This window comes from Stegodyphus dumicola, chromosome 8 (genome assembly GCF_044657685.1).
Source record: "Stegodyphus dumicola isolate Sdum_Otavi_A_Nest chromosome 8, ASM4465768v1".
NCBI classification, from domain to species: Eukaryota; Metazoa; Arthropoda; class Arachnida; order Araneae; family Eresidae; genus Stegodyphus; species Stegodyphus dumicola.
In genome coordinates this window covers 34,412,932-34,425,618 of record NC_140775.1, presented here as the reverse complement: position 1 = coordinate 34,425,618, position 12,687 = coordinate 34,412,932, and the positions used below count along the sequence as shown (strand labels likewise).

General features: G+C 32.6%; 1 protein-coding gene across 2 annotated transcripts in view; it reads right to left on the bottom strand.

Annotated features, from left to right (window-relative positions):
• Positions 1-3,676: 3,676 nt before the first annotated feature.
• Rrp1 (Recombination repair protein 1) overlaps positions 3,677-12,687 on the bottom strand; it is a 54,885-nt gene continuing 45,874 nt past the window's right edge. The window contains exons 7-8 of one of the 2 annotated variants that reach the window (XR_015042538.1): positions 12,498-12,601; positions 3,677-4,045 (exon numbers count right to left, since the gene is read on the bottom strand). Coding sequence is in view for 1 of the 2 variants with exons in the window: in XM_035370071.2 (XP_035225962.1) it covers positions 3,928-4,045 (118 nt within the window). In the remaining variant the exon portion in view is untranslated. The remainder of the gene's footprint in view (positions 4,046-12,497; positions 12,602-12,687) is intronic. The other variant, XM_035370071.2, reaches the window with a different exon arrangement.

The following is a 12,687-nucleotide window of genomic DNA, read 5'->3' as shown; positions in this document are numbered from 1 at the left end:
TCTACTTTTGATTGCAGTTCATCCATTTATTACACCTCTTAATGATTCTGTAGCATTTTGTTAAATTCTGCTTTCTTGAATACATGCAGAATGGACTTAAAATGCATGGACTTTAAAAAAAAAACTTGCACTTTACTTTTGATTGCAGTTCATCCATTTATTACACCTCTTGATGATTCTGTAGCATTTTGTTAAATTCTGCTTTCTTGAATACATGCAATAAGATTTCTATTACTTTGATAGGTTATGTGATTCATTCATTTAAAACATAATTTAAAAAATGAATTTTTTTAAAAACTTTTCCAAAAATTTAAAATGTGGAGCTGGGCCCTTCTTGCTGCAAGCCTTTCAAATTTTTATGGAGCTTCTGGTTAATATGGCATCACTCAGCACCAGATGGAAATACTGGTGCAAAATTTAACTAGAGATAGGAAGGCAACCCTAATAGTATACATACCTTTATAAAAAAGGTTTATTGTATTAAATCTAAAATAAATACAAAAGCAAATTCATAAATAAAAACATATGCAATTATTCCCATTAACAGCTGTATAGTGATGCATTTCTGATGGCGCTTCTGCAATATATTTTCTGCAAATTTTGGTGCTAGAGCTTCTGCAAAGCTCTAGCACCAAAAGTAAATAAAAGGAAAATAAAGGAATCCATAAAGTTTTATAAACTAACATTCACTGAGTAATTATTTCTTTTTGCAACATAATTTTTATTCAGCTTTTTTGCAGTTGCAGCTCCAGTAATAGTAAAACATAAAGGATTTTCTGAACAAAGTCTTTCAGGATTTATATCTCTACCTTGGAAGAAATTGATAATTTAGCAATTGCCAGATCAAGTAATTTATAGCAATTTTTTAATTTAGGAGCGCACTTCTACAAAAAAGCAACTGAAAATGTCAATGGAAAAAATTATTGGCTTAACATTCATTTTTCCCACTTATTTATAATGACACTGCATAACTATTTCTGAGATGAAATGGATACATTTGATACTTTGAGGTACACTGTGCAGGGGGAAAGGACAGTTCTATATCTCCCGTTCTACTGGGCTGATTGACTAAATTCAACTTGCGTTTTTCATGTCTTGAAAGTGCGACTTAGGATATGTATTAGATTTATATTGTTCTAATATAGGTATTTTAACACAAAATTGGACTTTTCTGAAATAACATACCAATTTTTTTTTTTCCATATTTTGATTCTATGACTCAAATTACGCCAAACTACCAGTTTTGTAAAAAAATTATACGAGTGGTTTTTAAAAAATTAGCTCCTCAATGTTAATTGAGTTTGGCATATACTTATTAATCTCTTTTTATTAGTTTTATTTGATTCTTCCTTTCACATTTCGAAATTCAGGTTCATTCCAAACAAAATTCACACCTTTTTCATGATTTATTTTCAAAATTTGCATTTTAAAATAATTATTAGAAATTTTTCAAAAAAAATTTTTGAATTGTAATCTATAAAATTTTTACCATCATCTTAAAGTAGACGTATTTCTAAGCATACCTGCAAAAAATTAGTTTTTTTATTCAAAATTTCCGAAGATATACGTGAATTTATACATTGGCGCGTTTTGAAATTTGGCATATTTGTTGAAAGCGATAAAACATCAAATGTGGTTTAGACATTTTGCTAAAATTATTTGTAAGTAGGAAGGATGTGACTTTTTTTCTGCTCCTGCACAATGTAAAAAGATAGGAACGAGGTGCCATTTTTTTCGTTGCGGCATAATGGAAGGAAAAGGAAAATTGGTTGCCATATGTTAAAAAGTTTGCTAAGTGAATTATTCTTGGTGCAAACTGAAAAAAATGGTGCCAAGATAAAGTTTTGAATTTCTCCCTAAATTTCGCACCAACTTTTACAAAATTTAATATCTAGGCATAATCCTAGTCGTAGAGTCAAAATATAGAAAAAAATTGGTATGTTAATTCAGAAAAGTCCGATTTTGTGTCAAAATACCTATGTTAGAACAATGCTATATATAAAAGTAATACATATCCTAAGTCGCGCTTTCGAGACATGAAAAACGCAAGTTGAATTTTGTCAATCGGCCCAGTAGAACGGGAGATATAGAACCGTCTCATTTTTTTTTTTTTTTTGCGCACTGTACATATATCAACTGGCACTCTGTTAACCAAAAATTATCACTTACTCCTCAGTTCAAGGCTACCCAATTAAAACAAAGCAGCATTGTTTTATACATTTACTTCCATTTTTCTTACAAGAACACTGCTTATATTTGCTTTCGTTCATACATTTTTTACTTCTGTTTATACTTATTCTTTGAGTATCACAAAATTCTTAGAAAAAAAAAGGGGGGGGGAAGAGTAAACTCTATGCATGCACATACCTTTTAAAAATATGCTCCACTGCAGTTGAGATTCTTTTAAATTCAATCGTGCCATTTCTGAAAGCAGTAGTTCCAAATGTTAGAAGGCAACACCCATGTATCGAACCAAAGCACTTAATGTTGCAATGGATGTAAGCAAATGAACATTCTGCAAAAGTATGTCTTGATTTTAAGACATTAAAAAGTCAGGATGGGTAAGACTGGGCTGTACACCAGATGATTCACCTATTGATGTTGTTAAAGATAGAAAAATATTTCTTTGTGCATATAGTTGTAATAATGCAATGATCTTTCTGAACTTTTCACAGAACCACAGCTAAATGAACAGCTATACACCATTCAACACTGATAGTATGATATCCGTCAAGCAATACAATTAAAACTTGGCAACCATCTGTTTCTCAGAATAGCAGTCTCTTGATTTTGTTAATAAAGATTCATCTGGAAAGACACATTTTGCCAACTGCTATTTATTCTGGTCTCATAACATACAAAATTTGATACATTTTACCATGCCATAAAACAAGGGACTGCTCTAGATGAAATTTTTCAAGCATTTTCATGAAGAAATGAATATGTGGGTACTTTTGACCTGTACTCAGTTCATAGGAGATCCATATGCAACAAAACAGTCAAGTGAAGATACAAGATTGAACTTGACTCATACTATGGCAAGAGATGTGGGAATTTCCAAATATATAACTTACTTATCCACCTCAGTCATACCATATAATTTGTTCATCTTTTCCTATGTTTTAACCAGATGACACTGTCATGTTGTCACCAGCTTTGCTGTTTGTCACCCAGCTGTGTCCATTATGAATCTCACTTAACTAATAAAAAACAGATGCAAAACATAAAACTTATGAAATGAAAGCTGCAGACATCAGCAGTTTTTCTGTGGCAATAAACATATCTAAATTTTACAGCTAGGAAGTACTATAACATTAATTTCATTTTTGTGTTGACATATTAACACAATTAAATGTTGTTATATTTATTGCCATATAACACAAGGCTTGTGCCTACAACATAATAGCATGATGTCACTACACTTCAATGTGTGTTACCAGAAATAAAACATTTTCAGGGTTATCTATACATATTGACTGAAAAATGTAATATGTTTTTCAAATTCTAATTATTTTACCCTCTCATCTGCTTACATGCATACATAAACATACACTTCAAACTGATTACTTATCAAAATCAAAATAACTGTTACAGTAAACTGTAAAAATAATGAACAGAGTACACTTTACATCATGGAAAATACAATCCAATTCAAGAAATTCCATTTTTAACACCATAAGTTAATGAATAATTTTTATTTCTTAAAATTCAAAATTAATACATTAAAATATCTTCAACTGCTTTGATTATAACAGGAACTTTGGAGAGTAATTGACTTACATGTTATCGATGCACAACATAAACATGCACTTGATCTAAAATTTTTATTTGACACATAATTGAAACTATCACAGTTCAGTACCACAATATGTAGTGAAAATATTAAAAATGAGATGATGAAAAATGCTGTAATACATTGGTTCAAATTTAAATGGCTAAGAATAGAGCTACTGGACAATGATCACTGCCAAATACATCTTTTCGGATCACACTATCACACAAAGAATCTGTTAACTTCTCGGAGATGACAAAGTAATCCAATCTCCTGTTAAAAGAAATATATTAATTTTATCCAATATTTGCAACATTAATACGTTTTCATAACACATATCTAACAAAGTCAACAAATACAGACACAATTTGTTTTGGCACACTATTATACACGTCTTATATGATGAAGATATACTGATCTCCACCTCATATCTTTATGTTTTCATGAAAAATCCAGCTGTATTAGAAAAAGCAGAAATTTGAATAATTGCTTAATATTATAACATATTCTGTGCATAATTCAGCTCATAATCTGTGTTCTGTTAAATGGGAGGAAAGAAAACATTGTAAGCCAAAAAAGTAAACTCCTAGCACTATAAAAATATATACACATTTAACAAAAATCTATCTAATCTTCTAATAGCTTATAAAATTTGTGCTACACAAATACAAAATGTTGCTTCTGATGACAAAGTTCAAAGGCGATTGATTAATCCTCAGTAAACAAGGACCTATTAAAAGAAGTGATTGTTAAAAATCTACATTATGCAGTTCAGGAACTATCAGACAGACTAAATATTTCAAAAAGTGTAGTTTTTGATCATTTGAAGAAGCTTAGATATGTAAGCTACTATAATGTATGGGTAGCCCATACTTTACAGAGAGAATATGCTTTTTTGCTGAAAAGAAATAAAGAAGCTTCTTTTCTGAAAGAGCTCATTATTATGGATGAGAAGTGAATGAGTAAATACTATACAATTATGTTACAAGAAAGAGATTAAGGATTTTAAACTATAATTTGGTCGGTATGATTTTATTTTGAATTATTTTATTTTTTAGCTATCATCTTTGAAACAAAACATGACAGATGATCTAGGAAAAGCAAAAAAGAAACATTGTATTGCATGTAGCAAAGTTACCACATTTCTAAATAAACTTGAGAAATTACTTTTCGCGGAATTAAATGAAGAATATTTGGAAAATTTAAGCTCATCACATGTGGTCTCAATTTAATATCACAAGAAACTTAAATCTCTTGACTCAAAGATTGATGTTCTAATAACTTATAAAAAACAATATGATAATGAGCTACTTGCATATGAAAAGAGTACGACCCCCCCAAAAAGTTATAATCATAATGTAAAGCTAAGATTGTTACAAAAATAAAGAAAATTAATAGTGATAAAGTTGTTGAAAGCATTGATATTAGCAGCAATCTGGAATGACAACAATGCTGTTGCAAGTGCTGCTTCAATAAATTTACCTAAATTGGATTTAGAAAATTCGCTGGTGATCCCATTAAATGGCTTGATGTTTTTAAATTCATATTTTAATGAAAGTCACTCCAATCCAGGCTTATCCAAAATATATAAACTTGCATAACCGAATGGCTTATTATCTGGTTCCATATATAATTGTGTAGCTGGCTAGAAAATTATGATACACTTATTAAAAGTTTAGAAGAAAGGTTTGGTCGTAAAGATGTTGTTATATCAAAATTTATGCAAATGCTCTAACAGTTAGAACCAGTTAAAAGTTCTAAAGTTTTTGATTTAAGAAACTCTCGTTCAGTTACAAATCTGTTATGTACAGTTACAAATCTATGTAAATTTAAACAATGTGGATGTTACTAGTGGTTCATATGGCCTGTTATTGAACCCAAAAATTCTTAAGTTGTTACTTGAAGATTTAACTCTTGAATTTCATGAGAACAGATCATCTAAGAAAAATATTAAAGTAAGTGAATTAATAGAATTCATTAAAATGGAAATTGAATGCAGAGAAGTCACCATGTTGATTAATAGTTCAAAAAGAAATAAATATATGGAAACTAATCCAAAACAGAGGTTCAAAAATTATAAAAATAAATGATCACCTTCTACATTTAATACTTCTGTTAAGAAACTTTGTGGTTTTTTGTAATACTTATAAAGAACGTGATTCTCTTGGATGTATAAAATACACTGATAATCAGAAACAAACACACTTAAAAAAATTCAAATTGTGTTACCAATGCTTTAAAAAACACAGAGCAGTTTACTGTAGAACGTGTATAGAAGATTGTGAAATTTGCAAAAAATCATCCCATATTAAACTTTTTTGTTTATCTAAAAACAAACCTGAAGTAGAGAATTATAAAGCTAAGACGGGTGCGAATGAAACAAAATTTTCTTGCCTACTAAGCAATTGAATAAAAAATCCATATTATTACAAACTTGTTCATCATTCCTCAATATAAACAAAAGCGAATGACTTCTCGAGTCTTAATTGATTTAGGTTCCAAATTGAGCCACTGTTCAAAATAATTAAATTTGCCTATAAAAAGAACAGAAAAGTCAAAAGTTTATTTGACAACAGAAAAATGGGGAAAAAAAAAAAAAAGAACAGATAAGCTGTTTTGTATAGTCCTGTAATTCACCTTGACAAGACAATTACTGCTGTGCATATCGTCTAATTGATTTTGTTCGGTAATGATAAAAAACCGCCATTTCCAATATACAAAATGTCATGATTTAAAAATTGTCAATCACTTTTAACGCTTGCGGTAACTATTAAATATGATATAAAGAAATACACTTATGTCCATAAATTAAGGATAATGCAAAATCAGGCAAAGGAAGAGTTAGAAGCAAAACAAATTTGACTTATTTGTAAAGCTTATTTATTAAACAAAAGGTAAAGAGCAAAAAAAGATGCTATATGTTTGATATTATTAAAAAAATTAGCGATTTTTTCTCCCTGGAGCAAATTACAAAAAAAAAAAAAAAAAAACCTATTTTTAAAAAACCAATATTACATGGCTGGTATGATTGTTAATACATTGTATGTCTCCCAGACGACGCAATACAGTCCGTACAATGCCTAGGCATGCTGAGTATCAAATTATCGATTATCGATCTGATCTTGGGGAATATTACACCACTCAAAAAGCAATGCTCTCCGAAGTTCCGGTAGACATGTAGGAGGAGGTTGATGGGCTGCAACTCGTCGGCCAAACATGTCCCACACGTGCTCTACTGGATTCAAGTCCAGTGAGAATGCTGTTCAGTACATACGGGCGATATCCTCCAATTGAAGGCATTCGCTTACGATGTTTGCACGGTGAGGACGGGTGTTGTCATCCATAAACACAAATTGTGCGCCCATGGTGCCCCGAAACAAACGTACATGTTGTTCCAGAATGACGTCCCGATAGATTCATAGTTCCAATTTGAACATGCAGATCAGTTCTGGAACCCAGAATAATTCCACCCCAAACGAGCACCCCTGCACCACCGTAACAGTGTCGCTCAGTGATGTTTTCTTGATGGTAACAGGTACCTGGAGCTCTCCATATGAAAGTCCGGCGAGAATCAGACTGCAAGCTAAACCTGGACTCGTCAGAAAACATCACACAAGCCCACTGTTGCGGTGTCCACAATGCATGCTCTCTACTCCTGGCTAACCACAGGCGAGAGTGAGTTGCAGTAAGTGGAATGCATCTGACAGGTCTACGAGCATATAGACCAATCTGCCCTAAGCGTCTGTACACGGTCTGCCTTGAAAATGTCGTACCAGTGGCTGAAGAGACAGGTCTGAGGCTATGCTCTGCCTGTTTTTTTTGGCAGTAACTGCCAAATACCGGTCCTCATTCGGCATTGTAACTCTGGGCGACCTGTGCTGTAACGTCTACTCACATTACGATCCTTTTGTAATCGTTGCCAAAGCTTGGAGATGACACTCTGAGCAATTCCAAGTTCTTCTGATACTTCCAGTTGGGTACGCCCACATTCCAGACGGCCGATAATTCTACCACGTAAAAAATCATCCAAATGCATCCTTTGTGTCATAACTTTTCGGTCATTGCACTGAAATGCTTATAAAGCGCCTGTGAACAATTTTACTTCTTTGCCTGTATTCCTTATATATCACTTTCTTACACTCTCGTCATCGTGACGTACCATCAGTGTCATCTGGTTACTTTCTGAAATTTGCATATGATTCTTGAAGATGTGTGTAGTGATTTTACATGTGATATATTTATTTTAGAGTTCGATTTCCGTGTGACTCCGAATTATCCTTAATTTATGGACATGAGTGTATAAAGAGGAACATAGTGATGTTGTAGAAGTGCTAGATAATTTCCTGTATGTTGTATGTAGATGACCTCCTGCATTTGGCTGAGAATGATGATACAGCCTTTTTATCTGTCGACTAGTGTGGTAGATATTCTTAATGATGCAAAATATATCTTTGTAAAATGAAGAGAATTCTAGAGTTTTGAGAGAATTGTGGATTAAAAATGAAACAGATATTGAGGAAAATAATTTAAATAAAAACTCCTAAAAAATTCTAGACTTGAAGTGGGATGCAGATCAAGACAATTTAGATTAACACAATCCAGGGAATCACTTCATGGACAGAAAATAACAGAGAGACTTATTTTGCAAACTGTGGCCACAATTTATGATCCTATCGGACTAATTTCTGTATATGTAATTAGAGCTAAGTTTACGATTCAAGAATTATGGGAATCTGGTTGTGATTGGAATTCTGAGGTACCTGATGAACTAAGAAGGAAGGAAATTGAGGATCTTGTTAAGATTAATATTCCTAGAAGGTACTTTTTTGTGTGGTTCAGCAATTAATGCAAAAAATATGATTCTAATTGTTTTTGCTGATGCCAGTATCAAAGGATATGGTAGTACAGCATATCTTCAAAATCCCACTATTTTGAATACATCCTTTGCACTATCTAAAAGCAGAGTAGCTTTCCTAAAGAAGCTTACACTTCCGTGCTTGGAACTGATGGCAGCTACTGTTGCTGCTAGGATAGCTAATTATCTGAAAACACTCTTTAACATCAAGGAATGCAATATTTATTCCTTTAGTGACTCTCAAAAGGTAACTTCAGTAATCAAAGGGTTGAGCCTATTTTAGACCTTGAACTTGACCCTTTGGGTACACATTTATTCGAAAATATTTTTGCACTCGGAGCGTATTTAATTTTGTGGGCAAGTAAGAACAGATTTTATGCAAGAATTAATTTATTTCATATTATTCATTATATATACTTCTACATAATACTGAAATAACTTTAGGCAGTTAGTATTACAAAATACTTTTAAACAAATAGACTGGTTATAATAAATAGCAAATTATTAATAATTTTGAAGCATGTGATACTTTTCAAAAGAGGTTGGTAAATACAGTGGTACTCTGCACTGCTAGGTAGTATCCTTCCTAATTGGATGTTGACATATCAGAGCAACATGTGTCTTTGCCCAAACAAATGCAACAAATGATGCGATGATGTATCAGAATGACATGTGCGTCTTTGCCCAAACAAATGCATGACATACTGATACATCAAATGTAGCCAAAGGGTTAAAGAATATTCTCTGGAAGAGCAGTGAGAAAACTGTAGTGTGCATTGCATCCAATAATCAAAATGAATTTGACCTTCTTAATAAATATTCATCCTGGAATAAACTCAAAAGTGTAGTGGCATGGTGTCTTAGATTTGTGAAAAATACAAATTCTTCAACATTAAAAGTTGAAGAAGCTTTAATTATTCCTGAACTTAATAGAGCTTGATACTATTGTGCACTAGTCCAGAAAAGTGAATTTAAAGTCGAAATCTCGGCATTAAGAAGAGCAAGGAAAAACATCAGCTCTAACAACAGAATTATCTCCTTGAATCTCTTTTTGGATGAAAAAAATATTCTTCAAATTGGAGGTAGGCTAGAAAATGCAAGAATAGCTGAAAACAAAAGCATCAGGTAATTCTGCTTCAGAAACATCATGTGACTGAATTAATAGTTCTGTGTTTTCATGAAGCTCATTTCATGATGGAACGTCTCTTACAATTTTGGCTATATATTGGATAATTAACTACAGAGGTGTATGTAAAGTTCTTAAAAACTGCATAAAATACTTCAGAGATTGTACAAATACTGCATCCCAAATAATGGCTGATCTTTGGCATCTCTAATTGCACCAAGCAGAGTTTTCTCTAAGCAGCATTAGGCTTTGATTGTGCAGGGCTATTCCCTTGTGAAACCCCACAAAGGGAGATGAGTAAGACCAGTCAAGTGCTATATATGCCTGTTTCTATGCTTTGCCGCTAAAGCAATACACTTAGAGGTTGTGAGTGATCTCACTTGAGAAGCCTTTTTAAGCACCATTAAGAAGGTTTGTGGCCTGTTGGGACAAACCATAGGAGATGTTTTCTGATCAAGGGATTAACTTTGTAGGTACAAATAGTGAATTAAAAAGAGATATAGCATCAATTTTATTATCTGAGAAGTTCCAAAACCATGCCATTGGCACAAGAAAGCATTGTTTGGAAATTCTAGACTCCCTCTGCCCTCCTTTCAGGGATCTATTAGAGAATGGTATTAAGCAAATGACAAATCACTTCAAACGAACAATTGGAGTGCAGGTTTGAAAAATTTCTCACCTTGATAACTGAAGCTAAAGCTTGCTTGAATTCCTGACATATAGTGACAATCTCCAATGATCCCAATGACTTAAGCTTTGAAGCCTGGTCACTTTTTTACTGGAACTGCACTGACAACCATTCCTGAACTAAATGTAATCGATGATAAGGTAATGCATGCTGAATGCGAGAAACTGATTTAACAACTTCCATTTCAGCACTTTTGGAATCCGGGACATCAGCCTATCTTTCTCAATTGCAAGGATATGCAAAATGACAAAAAACAAACCAAACTTAAACATTGATGACTTGGTACTTAAGAAAGATAACCATCTTTATCACGTTGAGCGAGGCGTCGAATTTGCTGTCCTTTCCGTTCAGCTGGCAGCGAACTAAGCCCTATTTTTGTTTAGAATGTTTCAATACATTTCATTAAAACTAAATTCGATCACATTTCATTGAGACTATATTTAATTTTTAACTTTAATACTGTCGGTCCAGCGGACCGACGCTAGCCTAACGAAAATTCCAGTACCGGTCCCCAGGAACTAACTTTGGCCACACGGAAAGTTCACTGCCGGTCCCCAGGGACCAGCGCCGCGCTCAATGTGTTAAGGTGGCACTTATGTAGTTAATATGTAATTAAATACCCAGGAGCTAATGGGAAAGTTTGAGTTGAAGACATAAAAAAGTGAATGATGTACTTAAACGCCCTATCAGCAAGCTTTCACCTGCACTGCAATTCGTAGAAAATCTAAGACTGAGCATTATTGGTTTGCGAGACTATGGATGGATTGACTTTCACTACTGTATTTTTTGTTTATGTATTTCATATGTTCTTGTATATGTAAAGTACCTTGTCACTGGGGTGGGGGAAACTTTATTATTAAACAATGATGAATTTGCACGCGTGTTCCTCACACTATGGAAAATGCTGTTACCTAGAACCACCAAATTTTGAACACATTTAGTTCTCCACCAAACACCTTGAGGCCCGAAATTCAGATTTTTTTCAATTATTCACATTTTGCACAAACTTAATGAATTTAAAACTTAATGAAAATTAACGCCATTTTGCTTCCAACATTTTTCTTGCGATCTCTCTGAATTGTAACACTTCATGTTAGAAAGCTTTTACTTAGCACAGTAATGGTTCTTGTTTGATCTTCCAACATTTAACCACCAAGCTCCTAACTGTCTTTGTAAAAACTGCAATCATGAACACCTACCGACATATGCATTTCAAAATGATGTAACCAATTAGATCTGAAGAACCTTATATACATTCTGAAGTTAAAAGTCATCTCTCTGTATACTATTACCCATGGTCGACATGAATAATTTTTATTTCAACATCCACAATTTTTTTCCCCTTCAATTTACTGCGCCATTTTGCTTCCAACATTTTTCTTGCGATCTCGTCTAAATTGTAATACTTCATGTTTGAAAGCTTTTACTTAGCACAGTAATGGTTCTTGTGCATAAGAACAGCGACACTAATAGTGCTTCGAAGCTTAAAAAAGATTTTATGTTCTCTCCATTGCTGACAAATGAAAAATTCTGGAAATAATTAGAATAAAATAAATATGCAGATACTGCTGGTTTGCATGGGTAGAGGAAAAAATTCAGTTTTCAATTATTTGCCTGTTTTTGATGATATGACTTATTTTACCTTCATGCATAAGAGAAAACACACTGTATTTAATACTTGCAAGGTTTTACTATATATAATTTAGCAATTAAAGTATTTATATACTTATGTACAACTAACACATAATTTATAGAGCATTTAATGCTATAAGTGATTTCAGTACACAATCAATAAATCATTTAATATATCACATGCATACAGGTTCTTTAGATTGAATTCACAAGTCCGATAAAAAATTAATAAAATATATTCTTATTTAAAAAAATGCTGGAATTTTCCTTAGATATATTTGTAAAAGTGTTCAAAATATCGCACAATCTAATCAGTAGTTATACTTTAAAATACTAAAAACATTAAGATACTAAGCAATGCCAAAGCATTATATAAAGATATAGATAACTGATTTATCTTGGTTCACGCAAAACTATAACTCACAGTAACTAAGCAAAGCAACTGAGTTGAGATATCTTTTTCCAGCTTTAAATAGTTTTCAATTGGTCACGTGATATAGTTCTAGCATTTTCTGCTTCTCGAGATTTCTGGAAAGCAATAAAAGGATGAAATTACAGTTACAGTTAAAATGCTGATCTATTACATTTATTTAATTTCAATACTAATTAAAGAG